This window comes from Ochotona curzoniae, unplaced genomic scaffold, assembly GCF_017591425.1.
Source record: "Ochotona curzoniae isolate NIBS_2020 unplaced genomic scaffold, NIBS_Ocur_1.0 scaffold_4506, whole genome shotgun sequence".
Taxonomy (NCBI): domain Eukaryota; kingdom Metazoa; phylum Chordata; class Mammalia; order Lagomorpha; family Ochotonidae; genus Ochotona; species Ochotona curzoniae.
The window spans coordinates 77,229,020-77,256,552 of NW_024467119.1; the positions used below are offsets into that span (position 1 = coordinate 77,229,020).

Here is a 27,533-nt window from a genome sequence, read left to right on the forward strand (position 1 = left end):
TCCATAATAATATAAAGCCTCCTCTTGTGTTACTATGTGTCGTCCATCCTCACTGTTTTTATGACATTCCTTCCATTTGGACGCAAACTCAAAACTGTCACTCTAGAAATTCTCTCCTGTCTCTTACAGTAGTTTCCCCACTGTTAAAAGTTCATCACCTTCACACACACACACACACACACACACCCCTACCTATTTTCTGTGACTCCACATCCAACAGGCTACCACTCCTTTTCTGTTGTTTTACTCAACTCTCCAACAAAATTTCCTCGAAAGAATAGTTTTACTTGCTATCATTACACCCCTGTGGCCCCGTTCTATTTTCTCTGATATCTACGACAAACAATCCCTGTCTCCCCCACCAAATCACTCTTCCCCCAAACACCTCTAAGTCAGAAGCAATTCCATGTTATTCAAATCAGTAGCCTGGGCCTGGTGCAATGGCTCAATGACTAAATCTCACCTTGAACACACACGAAGCCTATATTGGTACTGACTGATCCATTTTCCTTCCAACTCTCCTGGAAAAAGCAATGGTGGATGGCCCAAAGCCCTGGGACCCTACCCCTGCATGGAAAACCTGGAAGAAGCTCCTGGCCCTTGGTTACAGAATGGCTCAGCTCCAGCCACTGTGGCCACTTGGGGAGTGAGTCCGTAGATGGAAAGATCTTTCTCTCTGGCTCTCCTTCTCTCCATAAGTTTACATTTCCAATAAAAAAAAAAACTTTTAAAAAGGAAATAAATCTTTCAAAAAGATCAGTAGCCAACCTGCAGCAATTTATCTTACTATCTTAATGAACTTGTCTAGTCACAAGGCATCAAATATCTGTATGTTAACACCCCCACAAAAAAACAGCACTAATCAACTATTAACATATCTACTTGGGTCTCACCTAGAGAGCTGAAAATCAATCACTTCTAAAATGCCTGTGATCTCCTCTAATAACAGTCTTTTCCATCATTTTTGATTGAAACACGATCCTTTCAGTTACACGGACAAAATAAGACTGATATTTGAATCCTACCCATCTCTCTCATCTTATCTGAGATGAGATTATTATCAAAATAATTCATAAATGTCTTACCTCCTCCATATCAGTCCAAGTCAGCAGTGTGCTTAACTAGGATTATGACAATGGCACCCAAAATGATCCCTTTGCGTCCATACTTAAGCACCCATATGAAGTAGTTTGTGAAATTTTGAATTTTCTACAACTGTCCACTCTCATCACTTGATCCCTACTTTCCTGGCCTCATTCCTCCACTATAGCTGGGAAGTGTTCACCTTTACAATGGCTGTTCTCCAGGACTGGAAACACTTTTTCCTACATGTCCCCATGTTTGCTTCAAGGGCTTGCCCAAATGCCATCTGCTCAAGCAGCTCTACATCTGACCCCTGTAAACTGTAAACTGCCAATCCTTTATCCTGCCTTTTAAAGCATTTTCACCACCCTCAGCCTGCCTTCACATCTTCTTTTAGCATACTATTTACCACTATTCACAAACTAAATAGTCCACCTCTTACTATTATTTGTATGTTTGAATGTTAAGATTGCTACACTCTTGGCAACAACAATAAAAAATTCTCTACACAAGTATTTGACACAATAGTTACACTGCTGTTTGGTATACCCCCATTACAATGCATGATTCCCGACCCAATTCCTAAATTTCCAATTCAGCTTATTATCACACTGTGAGGGAGCAGATGATAGCTCAATTGTTAGCTCCCTGACACTTACATAAGTAGTCAGTTTGTGGCCTGGCGCCATGGCCTAGTGGCTAAAGTACTCACCTTGAAAGCGTTGGGATCCCATATGGGTGCCAGTTCTAATCCTGACAGCACCACTTCCAATCCAGCTCCCTGCCTGTGGCCTGGGAAAACAGTCAAGGATGGCCCATGGCCTTGGGACCCTGCACCAGCGTGAAAGACCCAGAAAAGAATCTGGGATCCTGGCTTTGGATTGATGCAGCACTGACCATGGCGGTCACTTGGGGAGTCAATCATTGAACGGAAGATCGTTCTCTTTGTCTCTCCTCCTCTCTGACTTTTATATCTGACTTTCCAATAAAAATAAATAAATCTTTTAAAAAAAAGAGAGAGAGAGAGAGAAGAGTGGGTTTGAGCACTGGACTCCTGGTTTTGGCCTAGATCTGTCCTCTGAAATAGAGGCTTTTGGAAAGTAAACCAGCAGGTAAGAGAGTTCTCTGCGTTGGGTCCAGGACAATAGCTAAGTGGCTAAATCCTCACCTTGTAACCACTGGGATCCCATGTGGGTGTCAGTTCATCTCCTGGCTGCCCCACCTCTTATCCAACTCCCCACTGAGGCCTGGGAAAGCAGTAGAGAACAGTCCAAAGCCTTGGGACCCTGCACCCTTGACACAAGAGACCTGGAAGAAGTTCCTGGCTCCTGGCTTTGGATCAGCTCAGCTCTGGCAGCTGTGGTCACATTGAGGAATGAATCAGCAGATGGAAGATATTTCTCTCTGAATCTCCTTCTCACTTTGGGGGGTGGGGATATCTTCCTCTGTGTATCTCCCTCTCTGTGTAAATCTGCCTTTCCAATATAAATAAATAAATCTTTTAGAAAAATAGATTTCTTTGTCTTTCAAACAAAGTGAAAATAAATAACCTTTAAAAGAATAATTTCTGGTACGTAGCATGAATTAAACATTAACTGAATAAATCAGTGAGGAAACTGAGATTCAGTGAAGTAAAAATGCTTGCCAAACATTAGGGGTGAAACAAAATCAACCAGGACTCCCTTGAAAGCTAACATTCTTCATCCGAAAGCCATGCTTCCTGATCTCTTAACGCGCATAACTAAAGGTATTGACAATTAGTGAACCCTAATAACCATTAAGATTGTCTTCCACAAAAATTTTTCTTAAAAACATGAATCAAGAATTTTGGCTACACAGTGTCATAAATTACAGAAAATCTGCCAGTGCTCTGCATTCAGTAAAATAAATACATATTCAATCAATAGCGCCTGTCACCTACTTTTTCTAAACACTTTATTAGGCATCCAATCCCTCAGTACTGAAATTCTGCCAACGAGCTATTTCTTTTGATGAATAAGCATTTTGAAACTTTTGCTAGAAGACTAAAGTGAAAGACATTCATTCACTGAAAAATATTTATTGAGCACCTACTCCTTCCCAGATGCCAGACCACGATTCAGATCAATGTTCTACTTGACTTCCACCAGCTTTCTTCTCCCTCAACTCATTCTAAACATTTCTACCAGTTATCAGATGGTATCATAAGGAAGTGACCTTGCTTAACATCTTCCAACAGCCCTGTTTTTAGACAAAAATATAAATATGGCTTACAATAGCCTTACTACAACACACACATACACACTTGAATATGTTCTATTCTAATTCACATCACAATGTCTTCAGAGATTCCGTTCCCTCTCTTTAGAATGATTCTTAAACACTCTCCAAATTAGCCATGATTATCACTTTCTGATGATCACAAAACTAACCCTCCACATCTCCAGAGGAAGCACATCTCCAGAATCCTATTCTCCAGTTACGTTTTTCCTGATTCATCCATACTAAATTAAGGAGACTTGTTTTTCCTTTTCTGTCTTCTTAGGATTCTGTACTTCCAGATCTCCATTACAGAATTTCGCATAAGCTTTTATAATTATCTGCTTGTTTTCAGAACCAATTCATGAGCAACTACAATCACTTCTGAGCGAAACAATCTTAGCAGCACTTAAAATCAAATAGCTATCAGTATCCATTTTTCTCATCTTCTGGAATATTAACCACGAGAAAGAACCTGCGTTCCTAGTTAGTTTTGCAAATAATTACTAGAATGATACATCAACTCCTCAACAACACAAGCCAAAACTACTAGGAATGCCTGTGCGAGCACCTTTGGACAGAATAGTACTTGGAAGAGCGGACCAATCTTCAAACCTACACTCGGGATCACCCATTCCAACCACACAGAGCCAGCTACCACATGACTAGCACAAGGCAGTCAACTCTTGTTCTAAACCTTATTTTAACCTTTCCATTCTTTCAACGTTTTGTACGTATTTTCCCCTTTCATTTCTCATATCTGTGCTTTCCCAACTCGTCCCCCTCCTACCAGATAATTCTTGAATTGTTTTCCAAGTAAGAACAAAAGAAATCTACTCATTTCTCTCTCCTCGCTTCTGACTGCATCACAAGCAGAAATGTGTCCTCCTCCCTGACATGCCAGTATATAAAAGAGATAATGCAGACATACAACTCTGTGAGGTCAAGTACGATTTTTCATTGTATCTATGAATAGATCCATCGGTTTGTGTTTGACAAAATCAGTAACATGTACTAAAATATAGATAAGAATCTTATCAATAAGCATGAAATCATGAAGAAAACTGCAAACTGGCTAGTACTGACATATTTTAAATAACCAATATTTATTAGAGCTCTACCACATGCTTGAGTGCAAAACAAGTACATACTTTTGATAATCAGTACCTTAAGAACCTTACTATGCCATCAACTAAAAAAAAACCCAGAACCTCAATGTCAGTTTCTATGAAAACACATCTATCATATTTTAAAGTGAAACTTAAATCAATAAAAAGAGATTACCTTCCTTCATTGACAAGTTCAATAAACGCAAGGCCTGCATTCTTCTGAATAGAATTCTGCCACTCCTAAAAATCAATGGCAAAAAGGAGCTTTAGAAATTTTAGTTGTTTCCATTAAAATAATAATAAAACTTCACAAATATACATTCCGTACCTAAGTTCATAAAGGAAAAGTTCTGTTAAACATGTTGTTACCCAAAGAAGTCCTGTGATCACACGATGACTAACAGTGAAAATACATTAATTAATTAATAACTTACATCAGCAAAAACTAAATAAGTCTATTTGAGTTTATCTTACCTTTTTCTTCTATATTATTACATGCTGGTTTAACTAAAATAATTCAGAGATTAGTAGGAAGGTAGCAAAAGTATCCGAAGAACAAATAGATTTGTTTTGTTGTGATAACAAGATGTATCACAGGAGCAAGCATTGTGGCACAACATGTTAAGCTGCCAGAAACAACCCTAGCATCCCGTAACGCAGAGCTTCTTGTCATTGCAGCTGCTCTACTTCTGAACCTCCTCCTGGCTAAATGTGCCTGTGAAGACAGCAGACAGCAGCCTAGGTACTAGGCCCTGAGAGCCACAAGAGAGACCAGGATAGACTCAGAGGCTCCTGGCGTGACTGCGATGTGGAGAGTGAACCAAAAAACAAAAAAAAAGGAAGATCTCTTCCTCTATTTCTCCTTCTGTCACCCTGCCTTTCAGATAAGTAAATCTTCTTTTAAAAGTATCATTCAAATTGAAGATAAATTTACATAGCTCAATAACTTGAACAAGTAGAACATGTTTAACCACAAAAATTGGTGACAACTGAGAAAGCAATTAAAAAAAAAAAAGACCTGATCAGTGAATTGGGCTAGACCAATTGTAAAAGTGCAATAGAAAAGTACAAATACTTTAAACATGTTGTTGATCTGTTAAAAACCTGTCACCAAGGCCTGGCGCAGTGGCCTAGTGGCTAAAGTCCTCACCTTGAACGCGCCAGAATACCATATGGGAGCCAGTTCTAATCCTGGCCACTCCACTTCCCATCTGGCTCCCTGCTTGTAGCCTGGGAAAGCAGTCGAGGACGGCCCAAATTTTGGGACCCTGCACCCTCTCTGTATATCTGACTTTGTAATAAAAATAAATATATCTCTAAAAAAAAAAATACCTGTCTCTAGGGAATTTATTCACTGCAAAGAAATCCTTCAAAAGGTCTAGAAAGAAAACTGACCAGCGGAATACGTTCAAATGAATTTTATACCTTATATCTCAAAACATGCATAAAATAAGCATTAATAAAATAAAGGACTGCAGAAATTGCAATAAGCCTAGATTTGAGAAATGCCAGTGAATACATTTTGTATGGGTGTATGTCTGCATAAGCGTACACACTCAAGTACTTTTTTTAAAAGATTTACTTATTTTTATTGGAAAGGTGGATATACAGAGAGGAGGAGAGAGAAAGATCTTCCATCCAATGATTCACTCCCCAAGCGGCTGCAACGGCCGGTGCTGCACCGATCCGAAGCCAGGAGTCAGGAACTTCCTCCAGGTCTCCCACATGAGTGTAGGGTCCCAAGGCTTTGGGCCGTCCTCGACTGCTTTCCCAGGCCACAGACAGGGAGCTGCATGGGAAGTGGAGCTGCCGGGATTAGAATCAGCGCCCACATAAGATACTGGCACATGCAAGGTGAGTACTTTAACCACTACACCATCACACCAGGTCCAGGTACTTTTTAAAAACTGCAAATATGTATATAGTTTTTCTGAATAATTTGGAGGCATTTATATCCTAACTACAAGAGTACACCTAAAGTGGTGGAAAATCAAATTAAACAATAATCTTACTTTACAGCAAACAACTTTGAAGTCCCATAGTTGTTCTTTTTTTTTAAAGTAAACACCACCATGAACCTTTTTTCTTTTGTTGAACTTTTTAAATATCGTTCATATATATGAATTTAAAACTTTTTGGACCAAAAATAAACCCAGCTTTTTATTTTGTTTTCTAGACACTTAAAAGCACTATCTTTATATATATATATATTTTTTTTTATTTTGAATTTTGAATTACGTGGTACATTTTTGTATGGGCTGAGATTTCCCACCAAACTCCCACCCTGTCAGATTTTTCCCATTTTGTTACAATAGTGTAGTTCTTCATAAGGAACCTTAATTCTATCAATCTCTTATTTACGTGTACCTGACATTGCTGGTACAGACAATGTCAGACAGTCCAGCATCCTATTGTCTACACATGTCCAACAGTTTCGGTGGGAATCCATCTTTCATGTGGATGCAGGGATGCATGTTACATTGTACCCCCATGTCTGTTTATGATAGACCCCAGTACTCCATAACTATACATTACCCTAAGTAAAAAGCCATGAAACAAGATCAACAACCGGTATGACTTAAACAGCCACATCAACAACAACATCAACAATAATACACCACTGAGTAACCAACACGTGAGTGGCAAAAAGGAAGCACAGAAGTCTCTTGGGAAAAATGATGCCATCATATAATTCATAAACATGTGATGAATGCGACTAGAGAAAAGAGATTATTTGGAGGAAACAAAACTGAAATGCTGTTTTTTGATTGTTTGCTTTTTTGGCAGTATGCCATGTGTTTTGATGTTTTTATTTCAGTTTGGTTCCTTTAAAAGCACTATCTTAATATAAAATCTCTTTACTGATATATTTTTCTTTTCTCATAAAACTTAAACACCATGTTAACTACTTGCCATTGCTTACTTTAAACCATTTTCCTAAGCAAATATTTTTTTAGAATGACCTGAAATTTAGACAAAAAGATGAAATAGTAATGCCTAACTTGCCCTATCATTAACATTTCATGTTAGTGTTTCTGTCACAATGAATCAACCACTAACAGCTTCCCACAACCGCTTCATCTCCAAACTCCTTCTGTGTGACCGTGGTCTCCCCCATCAGCCAAGGAGAATCCAAAGTCCTTCTATCCCTCCTACCTTCTAATCAACATTATGTGTTCAGACTGAAGTTCTCTGAAACTTTTGTTTGTGGTTGGTTAGTTTTAGGATTTGGGGGGGCGGGGCAGGGGAGGGAGTTGGTTTCTTTTAATTTCTTTTATGGAGAAAATGTAGAATTTGGCTTTCTATAGCTAGTTTGTTTCGGTCACACCGAAGTCCTAAAATTTCACTTCCTTTGCTACAAAGGAGGGGATTTCATTTTTTTTTCTCTGTTTAGAGAGGATCTCCTTGGGTACCTACACCTCAGTCCCTTATCCATTCATCTGATAAGGGGCAGATTGGCTGATTCTACACCTTGGCTATTGCGACCCATGCTACAATAAACGCAGTGGAGCAGGTACCTTTGTGAAGCAGTGATGTCAGGACTTTGGGGTACACAGACCAGGCTGCAGGGATGACATGGTACTCTTAGGGTTTCAAGAAGCTGCCAAGCTGTTTTCCACACTGGCTGTGGCCACTGCATTTCCACCCACAGCATATGGAGACCCCTTGGTCTTCACATCCTTGCATTTCTACTTCCTGTCTTTTCAGCAACAGCATTAGATGGGGGGGGGGGGTAAGGTAATATCACATTGTGCTTTCAATATCATTTATTTTTTCATATGCTTTTTTGGCCATTTCCATTTCTCCTTTTAGAAACTACCTGTTCAGCTTCTTTGCCCATTTGACTAGACCAGTTGTTTCTCTAGCTGAGTATTTTGAGTTCCTAATATATTCTCCATGTCGTGACTTTAAGAATTTTAAATTCCATGTACATTTACCCTAATGAGATTTACAGCTGATCTCAACTTCTTAGTTCTTTCATTCTATTCTACTTCCTCTATTTGATTCCCTATTTTCATGCTTTAATAACCCCACAGTGGCTCTCAGCTAAAGTGAATGCATGCGGTGATTTTGCTGATGAAAATGACTCTATGAGTAATAGCAGTAGAAGCTAAAAGAACATATACAGTACAATGAAAATACAACGATCATCATATATGGGAGTGCAGTAACTGATAAGATATGCCACAGAATGAAGAGCAATTGGTTGTTCGGTAAACAGGAAGAAACAAAGCATAAAACCCATGTTGTCACTCCATTCCGGGCATTAACAGGGCATAATCTGAGACTGTAGAAAACCCCTTCCAGGAATGTCTGAAACATATTAACATTAAGGGGGCAAGGCACAATAGCCTAGTGGCTAAAGTCCTCACCTTGAATGCACCAGAATCTCATTTGGGTGTCGATTCTTATCCTGCTGCGCCACTTCCCCCCAGGTCCTTGCTTGAGGCCTGGGAAAGCAGTCAAGGATGGCCCTAAGCCTTGGGATCCCGTGCACGCATGGGACAACTGGCAGAAGCTCCTTGCTCCTGGCTTCAGATCAGTTCAGCTACAGCCAGTGCAGCTAACTGGGGGAGTGAACCAGTGAATGGAAGATCTTTCTCTCTGTTTCTCCTTCTGTCTGTAAATCTCACTTTCCAATAAAAATAAATCTTAAAGAGAAAACAAGGAATATGAAAAACTAAAAAAAAAAAAAAAACTAACCATATAAAGTCCAAGTGTCAGTCACCAAGATAAGCAAAATCAAATATAAAATAGAAATTTCACGCAATGTAAAACACTTTTATTTTCTTCAAAATTAAATGAATGAACAGGTAGTGAAAACACAATACTCCAAATTATAAGAAAATATATCCCTGATGCTAGGACATGTGCCACACTCTCCCATTCTTTAAAAGGTAGGATGAGGGGGACCGCAAAAGCTGAAAAAACAGATCATATTTCTGATCATAGCACAGAGGTGTGGCACTGCCAAGCTCAGGACAAGGGAATTCCAAGCCTCGAAGAGCTCCTCTCTGTCAGAGAATGCGCAGGAAGGCTGGAACAGAGGTACAACTTACAACAGCTGGAAGTGATCTGAGTGCAAGGGCATAAGGAAGCGTAACTGTGACTGTTGTGGATTGTGGGTGTCACAGTGCAAGAACTTCATTGCACAGCTCTTACACTCTACACAACGAAGTTACAGGGAAATTGAAAAAGGCTCCAGAGAACAGGAAGTTAAGACCTTAAATGGACTGAGTTTTCATCTAGATCACTTCATTTAAAGAAACTTCAAAATGGAAATGTTAAATCCCTCACATCCATGTGTAACATGGGGGTTGGACAACCAATTCCTCACTTCAGTCTGGTCCAGACCAAGCAGCTGCAGCAATCTGGGAAACAAATTGGTAGATGGGACAGTGTAAATCAGCTGGTGTCTGTCTCTCTGTCTCTCTCTCTCTCCTCCCCACTCCAACCCCTCTCTGACTCTCTCCAACAAACTCCCTCTTAAATAAATAAATAACTCAAAAATGGAACAAGGACTGGAATTCTGTGCCCAGCAAAATAAGCTATTCCCTGCAATGTCACCATCCATTCTGGGTGCCAACGTGAGTTCCCACTGCTGTTCCCCTGATCAGCAGCTCCCTGCTAATACACTTCAGACAGCTATAGAATATGGCCAGAGTACACAGGACCAGTTAACCAGCTTTTATTAGGAAAAACAGCAATTAATAAAACGAGCCTGAAGTTTGCCACCTACTTGGGAAATGGAGATAGAGCTCTAAGCTCCACCCCAGCCTCGCCATCACCACCTCTCTCACACAGACACTTTAACTCTGTTCCTTGCAATCTATCTTTCATTATAGCTTTCAAATGAATACGCAAATCTTAAAAAAAAAAAAAAAAAAAAAAAAAAGAAAGAGGGTTAAAGCCTACATCTTCACCACTAGCATCCTGTAGGGGTACCAGTTTGTGTTCCAGTGGCTACACTTCTAATCCAGCTCCCTGCAAATGGCCTAAGAAAAGCAGGAGAAGATGCCCTGACACCTGTGTGGGAGATGAGGAAAAAGCTCCTGGCTCCAGGTTAGGCCTAACCTAACTCTGGCGAGCTATTCACATGGGGAGTAATCCAGAAGATAAGACTTGCACTGGGCCCGGCGGCATGGCCTAGCGGCTAAAGTCCTCGCCTTTAACACGCTGGGATCCCATATGGGCACCGGTTCTAATCCCGGTAGCTACACTTCCTATCCAGTTCCCTCCTTGTGGCATGGGCAAGCTGTTGAGGACTGCCCAAAGCCTTGGGACCCTGCACCAGAGACCATGGAAGAAATCTAAAATAAGAACACAGACCTGGAACTTGCTGGAGAGATTGCCACAATTGGCTGCAAACAAAGACCCATGTACCAACCACAATAAGTAAAATCAAACTGTAGACCTGTGGGTGACACAGCTTAGAAACCTGCCCCAAGGAGAAGATTCTGATAACCAAGAGTACAATGACCAAGAGCAAAAGAGTATTACTGAAGAATCCTTGAAAATGAGCAAAACACTTGAACAAATTCCGAGTTAATTGAAAAAGACATTGAGAAAATGGGAGATACAGAATTCAAAACATTCGTTATAAAGCTTCTTACCAACAATGAGAAGCACATAAAGCAGCCATTCTAGGAATTCAAGGAATATATCACACTGCAAATGAATCAAATGAAAGCTGATACACTAGAAATGAAGAATACAGTGGAGCAAATCAAAAGTACAATGGAGAGTCTCCAAAACAGAATGAAGCAAGCAGAAGAAACAATCTCAGAATTGGAAGATGTTTCCAGTCATCATGAGGAAGTAAACTAAAAGCTAGAAGCAGAGCTGGATCAGGCCAAAAAAAAGGATGCAAGAATTGAAAGACACTATTAAGAGGCCAAATATAAGAGTTATGGGAGTCCTAGAAGGTACAGAAAGAGATACTGGGATTAAAGGTGTATTCAATGACATAATAAGGGAAAAGTTCCCTAATCTGGAGGAAGAATTGGGAAACAAGATGCAGGAGGGACTCAAAACTCCCTACAGGCTTGATCAAAAGCCATCTTCACCACGACACATGATCATCAACCTCTCTTCAACTGAACATAAGGAAAAGATCCTTCAATGTGCATGTGAAACTCACAGGAGATCTCTCACAGGAAACTCTATAGACCAGAAGAGAATGAAGCAACATATTTCAGATTCTAAAAGAAAAAAAAAATTGTTGGCCTAGGATACATATCCAGCAAAGCTTTCTTTTGTCTTTGAAAATAAAATAAAATTCCTCCACAGTAAAGAAAAGGTAAAAGAATTTGCCTCTTCCAAACCTGACCTACAAATGATACTTAAAGACGTTCTCTTGACAGAGAAGAGGAATAGCACCCACCAAAACCAAAGGCAAATGGGAAGAACATCCTAGAAAAATGACAACAGAAGACTAAATCAATGAACAACCCATTGCCAAAACGACAGGACCAAAGTACCAACCATACATATTAACCCTGAATGTAAATGGCTTAAGCTCAAACAAACATCATAGATTAGTAGACGATTAAAAAAACAAAACCCATCTGTGTCCTACTGGAGACACATTTCACCAACAAAAATCAGTGGAAACTATATCTCATGGATTTTTTTTTCCAGTTTCATCTCTTCAAAACACGTTCTTCTGATTAAATTCTTCAATGACTCATAGATCATACAGTAGTATCATTTTCTTCAAGAAGGTTCTTGACTTTCTTTTTCATTTCTTCAGTGACACTTTAGTCATTTAGTAGCATAATATTTAACTTCATGGTGTTGTTACTTTCTTTTTTCTCCCTGATGTTGAGTTTGTTTTGTGGCTTTGCATTTAAGGTGATGTATAGCAGCTGTGTAATGGAGACTCTCATATCTAGTAACATGTTATTTAACTTCATGGCATTGTAAATTTCTACTTTTGTTTCTTTTGTTGATTTTTGTCTTGTGGCTTTTCTAAGAGAATGTACAGTAACTGTGAAATGGAGACTAACATATCCAGATGTGAGGATACAATGCAGTATGTATCTCTCCTTCCAGTCTAAAGATGGACTCCCAATGAAACTGTTTACTACATGACAGTAGGATGCTGGACTCTCTGCCATTGTCCATGCCCAAAATAATGGACATATGACTGTGTATGAAGAACTATACTTTAGTAGTAATGATAGAGGGGAACTCGGTGGGTGGATGGGGGATATTGGGGAGTGGATAAGGGAAATCCCAGGGGCCTATGGAACTGTATCATAAAATGATAATAATAGTAATAATAAATAAAAGATATAAAACAAAAAAGACAAGAGAATGAGTATCAATCCATGAAGACCTGGAAGAATCTAAAATGTGTATGTACGCCAATTTTAGAATTCAACATATTCCACGAACATGGTATATTGCAAAAGGAAAAACCATATAGAAAGTAAAAATGGTAGTTTGTATGGGATCAAGAAAATAGAAGAATGAAACAAGACAGAAAACTACCTTGTCTGATAATTAATAGTGAATACCTGCTATTATACATTTGCACAAACTCACAGAATACACAAAAGGGAAAGTTAACATCAAATTGAGCCCACAGGTATCTCAAGTATCAGCATGAGTTCATTCATAAATAAACCACATTGGTGCATGATGTGGATAACGGATGAAGTTACGCATGCATAGGTTCAAGGAAAGATGCCAAATCTTTCCATTTTTGATATGAAATCTAAAACTGTCTTTGAAATCTTCTGAAAATTTAGTCTTAAAAGTATTTACTAATAATATTTTTTATCAAATCCATTTGGTCTGATCCAAAACTGCCACAGGAGATTTTTACTACATTGTTTACATAGCACCTAACAGCTGACTTCCATTTTAAACAGAAAACATTATTTTGATATATTTTCCATTACACTTAGAGACCTGTACTTGTACAATAAAATCATAATGTATATCATTTTGATTTAAAAAATACATTAAAAAGCATTATGAAATTGGAGATAAAACTAAAGCTGATACTCTAACTATAAAATAACCCACATTAAAATACTTTGATCTAAACTGAACTTGACATGTCAACAGAAATATTAATTTTTCTTTCCAATTAGAAATTAATTAGACTTGTGTACACATTTACTTGTTGAAGGGGAGAGGTTCAGTTTTGGAGGTGTTTAGAAATTCCAACTTATTTCTGCTATTACATTAGGCTTCTTATTTTTCTAAATAACATCCATAAGCATATATCTTAGCTTTCAATCTAATATTGTGTAATATCCAGGGGGGAAAAAAGCAGTTAACTAGCTCTTAGTAGGAAGAAAAATAATGAGTAAAATGAGAAATGTAGTAAAAGATAAATCTTGTATTTATGTTTTATAAATATATACTATTACAAAAAATATTCAACTCTCAAAAATATACTTGTGTTCTCATTTCCACATATGCCTTCTGAAATTACTAATTATCGATATTTAATAAACTATAAAATGCCAAAAATAAAATACATATTGATAAAAAGAGTATGAAGCCTATGGGAATAAAAATGTTCTTTTTCCCTTGTAATTCAAATGTTACTCAAAGCCAACAAGTTTTCTTCAAAATAAAATATTCTTCATGGTAATTTGTGGAGGTTGCCAAGATTAAAAAGAATATTCATTAATCATGCTATCCTAGAGCATTTTTCTCCACTTCAGAAACAATTATCAAAGAAGGTGTTAGTCTAAACAATTTCATAAACCACAGCTCAATATAAGCTGCAGTGAGTTTTAATAGGTGAAAGAAAGCTTAATGTTTATCATCTTTCATGATCGTTTCAATATTTCATCACACTATTTACAAGTACACAGTGATGCAAAACGCAGAGTACATTTAAAGGTCTTAGTTATGCTTTTCCCAGAGGCACCAACAAGAAACACGTTAAAAGCCTCAAATCCAACCACTAATGCAACTAAGTAATTTCAAAACACATTTCAGCACTTTGGAGAGGAAGGACTCAAATAAATAAATAAATAAAGACCAGAGTCAATAATTTCATACTTGCTCCTAAGCTATATTCAATTGACTATCACTTCCTAGGGCCATAATTGTTGACTAGTCAATTTTTACTAAAATATACTCTTAGCTTACTAATGCTCTTAAGTCATGCAACAACAACAACAATAGATGTTCCCTACTACTGAAACCTACTGAACAGAACTCCAACAACTTCCAAATATGTCCTTTAGGTAGTAAAAATGTATTTTATGTTAATTATGGGGGAATTTCACTAGTAATATTAACCCTATCTCTCCCAAACTTCAGCAAACAAGTATAAAGAAAAAAACCAGTAATAACCTATATGCAGGTATTCATTTAAATTATTTTAAAAGAATTTAAATCTCCCTGGAAATGAACTGGACAGATTTCTATAAATTCACTAATCTCTGATATTTTGGTATTTTCAAGGTACATGAATTTGCCTCCATTTTTCAGTGATTTACAAATATTAGCATGCTTAAGGCAAAATCATGCCACAGTCTGACCAGTCTTTGTTTTTTACAAGCCAATGTGGAAAACTAGAAATCAATATTGACAAGGCATAATGCCCATCCCTACCATAAATAGCCACTGTGCTCATGGGTAGTGACGGGGTGTTTTGGGGAACCAGGCTGTTACTCACAAAATGGAGCATATTATCTACTTGATTATTAAAGCCCTCCTCTCCTGAGGTCACCCATCAGCAAGCATTCACATGCCACACAAATACATTGCTTTTACTTTTTACACTGGGAGAGGTCAGCTATGCCTCTTTCCAATTTCCTTGTCATCAACATCTCAATCTTACTGTTAAGTTCCTGACAATACAATCCACTTGCCAGAGCCCCTGGTTTAGTATAAAACCATGCCGAGCCATTTCTCCACTCAAGTAAACAATCAGGTAAACTTTTTTTCCCATAGAAAGGGCTTTACTTTTATTACTGTCCTCCAGACAGGACCAGATGCAGCTCTCTATGTACTATTCAAAACCATCTGTAAATCATAATAAGCTTTTATTCCCCCCGTCAGCTGATCATCAGAACCTCTGTGACAACCAGGCACAGGCTTCAAGAGAGATCATACTGCAGGAGTAAGAGAACTATGGTTACTCGAATCACGCCTTTGAATAATGTTCTCATGTTCCTGGGACATGCTTAGACCCAATCACATGTTTATCACAGATTTGATGACAGAATGCTGCTGTGGATGTATAATGTACTTGAATTGCAGACTCTTAGAAAGAAAGAAAGAAGGAAAGAAGGAAAGAAGGAAAGAAAGAAAGAAAGAAAGAAAGAAAGAAAGAAAGAAAGAAAGAAAGAAAGAAAGAAAGGAAGGAAGGAAGGAAGGAAGGAAGGAAGGAAGAAAAGGAAAGGAAAGGAAAGGAAAGGAAAGGAAAGGAAAGGAAAGGAAAGGAAAGGAAAGGAAAGGAAAGGAAAGGAAAGGAAAGGAAAGGAAAGGAAAGGAAAGGAAAGGAAAGGAAAGGAAAGGAAAGGAAAGGAAAGGAAAGGAAAGGAAAGGAAAGGAAAGGAAAGGAAAGGAAAGGAAAGGAAAGGAAAGGAAAGGAAAGGAAAGGAAAGGAAAGGAAAGGAAAGGAAAGGAAAGGAAAGGAAAGGAAAGGAAAGGAAAGGAAAGGAAAGGAAAGAAAAGAAAAGAAAAGAAAAGAAAAGAAAAGAAAAGAAAAGAAAAGAAAAGAAAAGAAAAGAAAAGAAAAGAAAAGAGACTGACTTCCATCCACTGGTTCAATCTCCAAATGGACTCAACAGGAACTTGTGCAGGGTGAAGCCAGAACCCAGGAACAACATCTGATTCTCCCATGTGGGTAGCAAAGGCCCAAGCACTACGGCTATCTTGCCCTGCTTTCCCAAGCATATTAGCGCAGAGCTGGATCAGAAGTGGAGCAGCCAGCACATGAACTGGCACCCTTCAGGATGCTGACAAGTGATGAGTTAACCTGCAATGTCATGGCACTAGCCCTTGGAGGGTAGTTTAAGACTGGTGGAAGAGAATGTCATTCATAATAGGCAATTCAATTTACTATAACTTGACAGACCTATGTTGGGCATTCAGTCTTCTCTAAGGCCTTATGACAAGCCAAGAGTTGTTTCTCAAAAGAATAGTTGTCTTGGGAGGACTTCAGGTCTTGCTTCACAATCGTAAGAATCTGCCTTACAATATTTGTAGAAGGGACTGGCAGAAGTTCCAAGAAGCCTCCTCATCTGTTTCTCATATTCTGGATACTCAATGTCTTAGGGCACTCTCAGAAGCCTAGCTCTACCGCAGTCTCTTCTTTTTGAGGGCTGCTAAAACTGGCAACTTGGAAAGTGGGACAGAATAGTTCATCCAAATGAGAAATCTATTGCTTCTACAAGCAAAAGAGGTCCACATTATTCGTGTGCCTCATTTTTAACAGCAGGACGGGCCAGATGCAGCAACTAATTCTTCACCTCCAAATGGGCATCTCAACATGCCTCAAATGACTGGACGTCTAGAATGACTGAGACAGAGGGCTGCAGAATTCTCTAAAGAATTTAATTTCCATCCTCTGATACAAAGGTCTCAACACAAAGTCCACAGTAGTAACTGTTCTTGCACACTAGGGGGAAGAAACATAATGCAATAGTATGATTTCTCATGGAAGAGCATGGCTACCAAGACCCTGCAAATTACATTGTGACCAACAGCTGCAGAGTAGATTATACCAGGAATACGATAGGGAAGTTATACTGCTGGCCTTTCCAGCTCAAAGAAAACTGCTTCTGGTAGTCCTTCTTGACAGGTATAGGAGAGAAAAGCATTTGCCAAATCAATAGGGTACATGGGAATATGTTAATTTGCTCAGGCATTAAAAACACATCTGGGATGGCAGCTGCAAATACAGTCACCATCTGGCTCAGTTTATAATAATCCACTGTCATTCCCCAAAATCCAGCTGTACTCTGCACAGGCCAAACCCAGTAAGTGGAGTGGAGATATAGAGGGAATCACCAACCCTTCATCATACAGGACCTTGCTGGGAGAAAATTCTTACCAAAAATGCAGTACTGTTTGGGCTTACTATTTTCTTAGGTAATGGCAGTTTCTGTGGTATTCACTTGTCCTTTTTCAAAATAACAGCCCTAACTTCAGATTAGGGGATATTGCCAATTTCTGAGTATATTTATATCAATGTTGCATTTCAGAACTGAGGGAAAAATGATAGGATGAGCTTATGGACCTCCTAAGCACAGAGTGAAACAGACCTTATATAAAACACACTGGCATTGTGAACTGTCGCTACTCTAACTAGTGGATCAGGTAATGTTTTGGATTTCCTGGAGTCACTGTTAAGTTAGAGCCGGGGGCCAGTACATTTTGAAAGATCTGAATATTTCCTTTGCCCAATAAAGCATCACAGAGCCCCTTGGAAGGCTGAGAAAAAGAATGACAGTATAACTCTGGCAGCAGACCAGGCTCTTGCCTCAGTATGACCCAGTGATACCTTCATTCAAGGGTGCAGGGTCAGTAACTAGCACATGTTTGGGAACTGATGCAAATGCCATGACACTCTCCATTTATGATTCAAGTTAGATCCACTTGGTCTATAGCTTTTCTGCTTAAATAGTTACTCCAAAAGGTCATGGATGCTACGTGTGTATTATGAAAAAATAAAAAATAAAAAACTCTGTAATGGATTTAAAAATGTACCAAAATAAATTGGAAAATCAGATATACAGAAAGGAGGAGAGACAGACAGGAAGATCTTCCATCCGATGATTCACTCCCCAAGTGAGCGCAACGGCCAGAGCTATGCCGAACCGAAACCAGGAGCCAGGAACTTCTTCCAGGTCTCCCACACGGGTGCAGAGTCCCAAGGCTTTGGGCCATCTTTGACTGCTTTCCCAGGCCACAGGCAGGGAGCTGGATGGGAAGTGGAGTTACAGGGATTAGAACTGGCACCCAAATGGGATCCTGGCATGTTCAAGGCCAGGACTTTAGCTGCTAAGCCACACCGCTGAGCCCCCAAGGTAACATTCTAACTTCCCTATGACTGAAACCTTTCTCATCAAACAAAAGCAGGGCCATTATGTATAACCCCGTCACTGTAGGCCACTTTGATACCCATATTTCAGCCAACCAACCAACCAACCAAAACTGCTAGATCTGTATCTCCCATTGCTGCTGCTTTGCCTGTCTCAATAAATCTCCAAGTTAATACTTCTTCCAACACGATCCCAGATGCTAAACATCATCCTTAGCCAGTTTTCTGCTGCTATAAAAGAATACTAGATATTAAATATTTATAAATGATAGAAGTTACTATTGCTCAGAGTTCTGTAGACTGAATGTTCAAGATCAAGTGACTAAATTTAGCGAGATCCTGATGTTGTCTCATAGCATGACAGCAGCAAAGTGGGTACACAAACAGGCCTATGTGGGAAACAGGAAGCATGAGCAGACAGTCTCACATAACGCTAACACCCAGTTCAGCACAACTCACTCCCAAGAGAACTAACCCAGCCTAGCAGGCACCAAAGACCTCTTACAAGTCCCAGCACTTCTCAGTACCATTATATGAGGAGTCAAGTCTCAGCATGTCTTTCTGAGGGCACAATCCAAAATTCAAATCGTCTCAGAGTCCCATGTACATTCTCTTAGATTTCTCTGTATTGACTGAAAGCTTGGACAGTTCGTTCAGAAAAGAGCATGTTCTCTTATGGGCCACACCTTGAGCCTCACCTTCAGGGACCTTCTCAGACTTGAAATCTGGTCTTAGATCTGGGATCCAGGAAGCATGGTGGGAGAAGCACCATTCCTGGACAGCAGCCGCAGGAGGTTATATTTTCCACAGGCAATACAGGGTCCACCCCTTTTTCAGGGGTGCAGAGGCTTTTGACCCTCTCACTGGGGATAGAGAACTGCTGAGGCTAACAACACAACAACAACAACAACAGAGATTCAATGTCATCAAGTTTATCAAGGACATCCTAGACATGGCCCACCCCAACTTGCAGGATCCCTCCACAGTCACTGCTGTTACAATAAACAGCCGACACCTGTCAAGGCCAAGAGTTCAACCAGTAATCCAGCCAGCTACAAAGTGAAATATTAGGTTTGATTTTTAAAAAACCTTGTGTAGTCAACAGGAGATAAGGGTTTTGTTTAGGGAATGCGTTAACATTCTCAGGTCGCTTGGGAGGGTCACTTGAGACGGTAATTCAAATCTCTGCAGCCATCCTTTCTTATTCCTAACTGCCCAGTGATACGAGAGAAACTATCCAGTGGAACCTATTAGTCTTCCTAAACCCAAATCCTTTTCTTGTAAGAAGTTGACTGGGAAGGTCAAATAGTAATATTCGATAACATATACACTGGTAAAATTCTCTCTTCTCTGTCCTTGGACAAGCTGTGTTAGGACTTCCCCATAAGCAACTCTAAGAAGTTAAATGCGATCGATATCCTGCTTGCCAGCTACATGTGATGAATATGACCCCAGGCATAGCTTATAGCCTAGGCACTAGCTTTTGTGCTGAGTCAAGACCTACCTGCCTGTATCCTGAGGCTCAGTTTCCACCCCTGCATGAGGAACATGACCTTGACTCGGTTTGAGGGTCTGGAGAGATGGGCATGCTTACTAGCCTCTTAGAACGTTACTGTTGGGTGGGAGTACCATTGGGACCACCCTTCTACCTTCCCCTTTTTCTAACATTATTTAAGCCTATAAGTTCTCCCACTTAATGGACATTACTCACCAGTTTGTCCCAGGTGGTCTGTGTTGCTCACCTTCAGTGGACTCTGGGCCTGCTGCCGGGCTTCCCTTTGACCTAGCCACCCCATTTTAAATCCAACACTCTGCTATTGTGCCTGGGAAGCAGCAGATGATGGCTCAAAAACTTGAGTCTCCACAACCCATATCTATCATGTGGACACATTGATAGAATAAAACATTTTTTTCCTGGAGAAGTAACCTAGGGTGATTGCTGGGTAGGTTGTGCCGATCTGGCCCGACACAGACACCTTGCTGCAGTCTCTAAGTAGCTCTTTAAGAGAAATCAAAGTCAGTGCTTCCACTAAGTGGGACTTAGGGCATTGTTCTAAAGGTTGAGAGGCACCTTGCCAAATAGAGTGGGCTCTCCAATAAGTCTGGGCAAAAGGCATGTAACTGCACATACAGGGGGCCTGTCAATCTCCATGCAGTGCCTTAGGGGCAGGACAACAGTAGGAACACAGCAGTGAATACGGGCACCCATCTGTTTCCCTGGGCTTGGCCTGGGGTAAGTCAATCTGGCACAGCAGGGCAACAGGAGCAAAGCACTGCTGGTGGCAGGAAGAAAACGATTTTGAACATTGACGGTTCAAATGTGGCCAAGTTCCACTGGTGGACCTTGACAGGCATCTGACATCGTATGAGGCCTGCACAGGAGCCTTGACAGGATTTAGCAGGTATAGCCACTGAGGACCACAGGAGATCGCACCCATAGCAGCAGACGAAAAGCAATGCGTGGTTCTTGATGGAACTGACCAGTAGCTTCCTGGAACCACGGATTAGAGATGTGGCCACGAGAAACATTTTTCTCCTAACCAGGTAGCAGGTATTTACCTAAGACTACTATGAAAAATTCCTTTAAAAAATTAATTCAGGGCCTGCTGCAATAGCCTAGTAGCTGAAGTCCTGGCCTTGCACGTGCCAGGACCCCATATAGGCACCAGTTCATGTCCCAGTGGCCCCACTTTTTATCCAGCTCCCTACTTGTGGCCTGGGAGGGCAGATGAGGATGGCCCAAAGCCTTGGGACCTTGCACCCATGTGGGGGATCAGGAGAAGGCTCCTAGATCCTGGCTGTTGTGGGCTAAGGAGTTAATTAGCGCTCCTTAAGCTGAGCAGTAATAGGAAATAGACTTGTGGCTAAAAACACCTGGACTAATCTGGACTCACTGGCACCCCATCGCTTGGCTAAAGGACTTGGGGGGACGAGTATAAAAGGAGTGATAAAGGGAGGCTTTGGAGAGACTTCTACCATCACTGGTCTCCTGTTGGTGCTTTGTCTCCAGACCCTCTCCCAGTCCAGGTTACTGGCTCCGCCAGCCAGAACACGGGCTTCAGATCAGCTAGGTTCCAGCCGATACAGTCACGTGAGGAATGAGCCAGTGGATGGAGGATCTTCCTCGCTGTCTCTCCTCCTCTTAAAAGAAAAAAAAAAAATTCAAGGGACCAGTTCAATAGCTCAATTGGCTCATCTTTCTGCTTTAGACGCCGGATCCCATATGGACACCAGTTCATGTCCTAGTGGCCCCAATTCCCATCCAGCAACCTGTTTATGGCCTGGGAAAGCAGTAAAGCACGTCCCAAAGCCTTGGAACCCTGCAGCTGTGTGGGAGACCCGGAAGAGGCCCCAGGCACCTGGCTTCGGGTTGGCACAGCTCTAATCTTTGTGACCACTTGGGGAGTGAATCATTGGATGGAAGATCTTTCTCTCTATCTCTTCTCCTCTCTGTATATCTGACTTTCCAATAGAAATAAATAAATCTTAAAAAAAACAAAAACAAACAAAAAAAAAAAACAAAGAACTAGGGCCCAGCGGTGTGGCCTAGCAGCTAAAATCCTTGCCTTGAACGCACCAAGATCCCATGCGGGTGTCGGTTCTAATCCTGGCTGCTCCACTTCCCATCCAGCTCCCTGCCTGTGGCCTGGGAAAGCAGTAGAGCCCAAAGCCTTGGGACTCTGCACCTGCATGGGAGATCCCGAAAACACTATTGGTTCCTGGCTTCAGATCCACTCAGTTCTGGCTGTTAAAGTCATTTGGAGAAGTGAATCAACAGATGAAGATCTTTCTGTCTCTTCCTCCCTCTGTAAATTTTCCTGTCTACGGAAAATCAATGTCTTTTTTAAAAATTCGAGTTTCTCAAATACTGGCAGAAAAACCATAAAAATACAAATGTATCAAATAAAATTTTTTTAAAAAGAAAAAAAAACCAAATGTATCATAAGCTAAACATATGGAATTACTATTTTAATGTAAGTATTTTGCCATACCTAATGAAAGTAACTTTATTTCCACAAGTTGCAAAATATTTTTTTAATCAATCTAAACTTCAAATGTCAAAAATAATTTGTATTCAAAAGAATGGAGAGAGCCCGGTATGATACCCTAGCTGTGTAAGTCATCGTGTTGAACGCACCAGGAACCCATATGGGAACCAGTTCTAACCCCGACAGCCCCACTTCCCATCCAGCTCCCTGTGTGTGGCCTAGAAAAGCAGCCGAGGACGGCACAAAGCCTTGGGACCCTGCACTCATGCGGGAGACCCAGAAGAAGCTCCTGACTCCTGGCTTCGGTTCAGCTGAGCCAAAGCCGCTTGGGGAGTAAATCACTGGAGAAAGGATCTTCCTCTCTGTCTCTCCTCCTCTCTCTATATCTGCCTTTCCGATAAAAATAAATCTTAAAAAAAATAATAATAACATAACAAAAAAATGTAACCCTCTGTCAAATTTGTTTCCTTTATACAAATGTGAACATCTCAAACTTGGATTCATTAAATTTCCATACTGACTTTTTAAAATTGCACACATTTCCTAATATTTTATAAAATAAATCAAGTTAGATGGGCAGAGTTCCATTCACATAACCAGATGACAAAAACAAGATCAGGAATAAAGGGGCCACAGAGGAAAGGTCAAATGAGGAAAGGGATGTATTATCGCAGAACTGCAAAGCACATTACAGACAGCTCTAAGGTCAAAGGGAGGAAAGCTTGTCCACGCCGAAGACAGAGTCATCTTAAGTGCTCAAAACAAACTACGAATAAGTTTTCAACGGGGTTTGCACTTCATGTCAGCGCTCTCAAGAGCACAGCTGACACAATTCGGAGGATCCACATGCCGAAAACAAATGTAATATAATAGGAAGGGAAATATTTTATTCTTCCATCTTTAGGAGACAAAATTCATCATTCAATGAAATAGGTCAAGACTAAGCCCTTTGGAAAGTTTTTGTTTCAAGTATTTGTGTGAATACCTGCATCTAAAATGCACAACTAAATTTGGCAAAAGCTATGGTTCAGTCAGTAAATACTATGTATGTGCAGAATACGGTAAAGTTAAATATAAGAGAAAAGAAATACTGTATTAAAATATTAGCAAACGGTTCATTTTATACTGACTACTAAACACTTGTGGATGATTATACCATGTGCAAAAAACAAATTTTGAAAAGTATTCATGTAATTTGTAAAACACAGAAAAAAACTTGAGACTTAAAAATGTTATGATAACTAGGAAATTAATCATGCTATCTTACAAATATATTTGCAATCATTTCTAAACAATCGAAGAACCTGATCCCTTTGATGTTGGATCTAGGCATGTGAAAAATTAAAATATAAATTAATGATTCTAAAAATTTGTTCTTAAAGATGTTAAGGGAGAAACATATTTTCTAAACTGATCCTTCTAATAATTCCCAAACTGGCACCAGTTTTGTCAAGATCTTTCACTGATCAGAACAGAAAGTTTGATTTCAATAAAGGTGACAGAAGTTGCTCTAACCCTTTCCAGCTACAAGCTCTCAACAGATGATTGTCATTAAGCCCTAGATCAGACCTTCACGTTCAGGAGCTATATAAATGTGTCCTATTAGTACTTGGTCAGTTCGTTTGGCAACTCCAGTTCTGCAGACATATGGCCACGGCTGCCCTTTGAGGTCTGAAGTCAAGTCTTTAGGGAATCTCAAAGCCTGCACTGAAATTACAAGGAGCATTCATTAAAGCCTGCTGCAGGGAAACATGAAAGACTTCCATTAAAACTATATAAAACAGCTAATTATTTTTAAAAGATTTTTAAATCATCTAATGTACTCAGCTACAATCAAAAGTATTTGCCAATGGAAAGACACTGCTTTCTGGAAAACACTCGTCTCAGGACACACGTGCTTTCTTCATGCCTATCTCTCACTTCAATACAATGAATAATCATTTTATAACAATGACCAAGATGCTAACATCATGAAAGAAAAATAAATCATCTCATACCTCCACGTTTTTTCTACAGACCACTATTAACATTTTCCAAATGAAGCTAATGTTAGAAACAAGATTTTGTTCTCTAATACCTAGAACAATGCACATTGTTAACCTAGACAATCAGGTATACTTACAAACATACATATTGCTTTTGAAGTGTTTCTTATTCAATAGTTTGCCTTCATTTAATTTGTGTTCATTTTAAATTAATAATCAGTTAAAAATTATAAGCCTGAAATGGTACAATTACCTTATAAAAATAATATTCAGCAGACAACAGAAAAGTATGAGGATTGAAAAGGCCACAATTAAACCAATATCAAGAAGCTGATAAATTCAAAGCAATCTTGAAATCATATGTTGTCAATATTCTGAAAACAAAATACCTAATGTAACTATATTAATGTCTAGACAATTTTTAACTCGACAGTATCATTATTTAGTAGCTCTCACAACAGTACAATGCTACCACTGAATGCCTATTCCAGCAACAAATATTTATAAAACATTCTATAAATTCATCAAACTGCCTCAGTCATTTCTTGAATTCACATTTATGCTGGTTTCTGACAGCCTAATTCTAAAACACAATTACAACATCAATCCACCTATAAAAAGACAACAGAAATCAAGTGTGCTGAAACAGTTTTTAAAATAAAAATGTAAAGAAAACAAATCACAAATGATTTATATGAATGCCTCGTGCTGAAGTTAATCACAAGGAACCCAATAAAATAGTGCCTTTATTATTGTACAGCAAGTAATAGCTCTAGATGTAAAAACCAGAACTCTTTCTGCTGACTTTTGCATGCCCAATCCCACAGCACACAACATTAAGAATTAAACACGTGGTAAATAAGCCATACAGAAAACAGCAGCTTTTAACTAAAAGCAGGAAACTTTCTTGGTGCTTAACCATTCGGGGTTATCTACTGTGAATGCTGGCTGCTGGAAAGTGATACTGTGCATTCACTGAGTCAATGGCTAAGTTGATACAAAACGAGAATGTATTCACCAAGCTAAGCCTTTAGCTTCAAATAAAAACGAATCAACTGAAACCCTACCATTTCCCTGTACCCAAGTGGGAGATCTGGTTTACACCTGACCCAGTTCTGGTCATATAGCCATCTGGGGGTAACAAAAAAAAGAGTTCTCTCTCTGTATCTACCCTTCTCTCTTCAAGTCTGCCTTGCAAAAAGTAAACATATTTTTAAAAATAAAAAAAGAAATGCAAATAATAGCAACAGAGAAAATAATGGTGAACTGTATTGTGAGGCAAAGATCTGAAAAGTCAAGTAAACTTCCTGAAAGAGTCATTAAAAATATTGGAAAAAGGAGAGTTCTTACACAGTTTAAAACAGAACCTAATTAGTTTACAAGTTACTTTTCTCTACATACAGTTCTATATATTTTATATGCATTACCTAATAAGATCATTGAGTCAATAAGAGATTGACACTAGGTAAGGTAAAGCAAGTTAATTGACCCAGGGTTAAACAGTTTTAAAATGTTAGCGGAAAAAATGCTTACAGAATTTCAGATTCTAGATTATGTCATTTTCCCGCCCTCATTCTTTTCTTAAAAACCTATTCAAGAGGCCAGTGAATAGTACAGCAAGTTAAGGAGCTATATGGGATGCCAGCACCCATATGGGCACCAGTTCAAGCCCCAGGTGCTCCATTTCTGACCCGGTTTCCTGCTAATACACCAGGGGAAGCAGTGGAATACAGCCCAAGCGTTCCAGCCCCTGAAACCCACGAGGGAGACCTGAGAGGAATTTTGGGCTCCTAAATTCAATCTGGCCCAGTCCTGGCCGTTGTGTTCATTTGGGGAGTAAATTACTGGATGGCAGACCTATCTATCCCTTCCCGACTCTATCTTTCAAATTGGACAAATAATCTTAAAAACATACAAACAAACAACAACAAAATGCTGTTCAAGTCATTCTTCTGCTCTCAAGTGGTTTGGAAACTTGTTCCGAGGAAAGCAAATAAAAAGTGTCAAGGTTGTAATGCTTACTTCACTAGGGCCTAAACCAAACTTCAAATTATGGATTTTGTTAAAATCGCTGGACTTTCAGATCATAAAAACTGACAGCCTGACTAAAAATGTCCTGACTCAAAATGTTTAACAGAGTAATGTTATATTAGGAGTACACTAAGTGACTCTATATTATACATTTAACTGTACATGTGTAGGTACTAACATACTGAGTAACAATTTCATCTCAGAGTTGACCAAGTCAAACAGTGCAAACACTTTAAATAAACACCAAATTTTAAATCTGGATCCCTAGAAGCTGAATGGTTAATTAAATCCTTACTCTGGCTAAAATGCATTGCTATACACTATCCAAAGAAACATAAAATACAGGAATACAGCTGAGCATTCAAAAATTTATCAGAGGGTTTAGTATTAAACAAAGACAATTTCAAATCTGGAAGAAGCCTTAAACTTTTAACCCAGCCTTTTTGCAATATTTCAGCTTCAATACATTAAAGTTAAGAAAGGATTCAGCCAAAATATCTGAGTTGAGATACACAGACACTGTATTCCTAGTTGCACTAAAATCTTAGAAAAAACGCTACACTCAGAAAACGCCATTTGGATAGTCCTCCCTTTTCCTAACTCTTTGTAATACGAAATTTAAAAGACTGGTTGTAAAACAGCAGGGTGTCAAATTAAAACACACTTTATTTTCAGATGTCTCCATGCTCATAGCTGACTTCCTGTCAGGAAGAGTTCCATGTTACTGAATACCCCAATCAGCAGGGAACTTGCAGAATTAAGTGCCAGTTGATATTACTTTGTTTTGCATTTACCACCCTTGAGAATAACGTTCAGGGATCTAGCTCTGCAGTCAGCGTGGTATCATCCTTCTGACCAGACTGCCAAACCACAGGGTGTGCTGCCAACTCCTCCAAATTTACCTTAAAAAGTTGTGTTTTCTAAACTTCAGTGTGCTGATGGATCAACAGGACACCTGCATTTCGGACTAAATCTTACACCTAAAGTGAAATAATGCTTTTCTTTGGTTATACCAAAGAGGCTAAATTAATATTATGGAAAGGTCTCCATTGAAATTCAAATAAAGCTCAGT

At 39.4% G+C, this 27,533-nt stretch overlaps 1 protein-coding gene across 4 annotated transcripts in view; it reads right to left on the bottom strand.

The window, feature by feature from the left end:
• The window catches only part of LRBA (LPS responsive beige-like anchor protein), a 633,639-nt gene that overhangs the window by 405,944 nt on the left and 200,162 nt on the right, over positions 1-27,533 (bottom strand). For all 4 annotated transcript variants that reach the window (XM_040967344.1, XM_040967342.1, XM_040967341.1 and 1 more), the window contains one exon: positions 4,606-4,670. In XM_040967344.1, the coding sequence (XP_040823278.1) occupies positions 4,606-4,670 (65 nt within the window). The remainder of the gene's footprint in view (positions 1-4,605; positions 4,671-27,533) is intronic.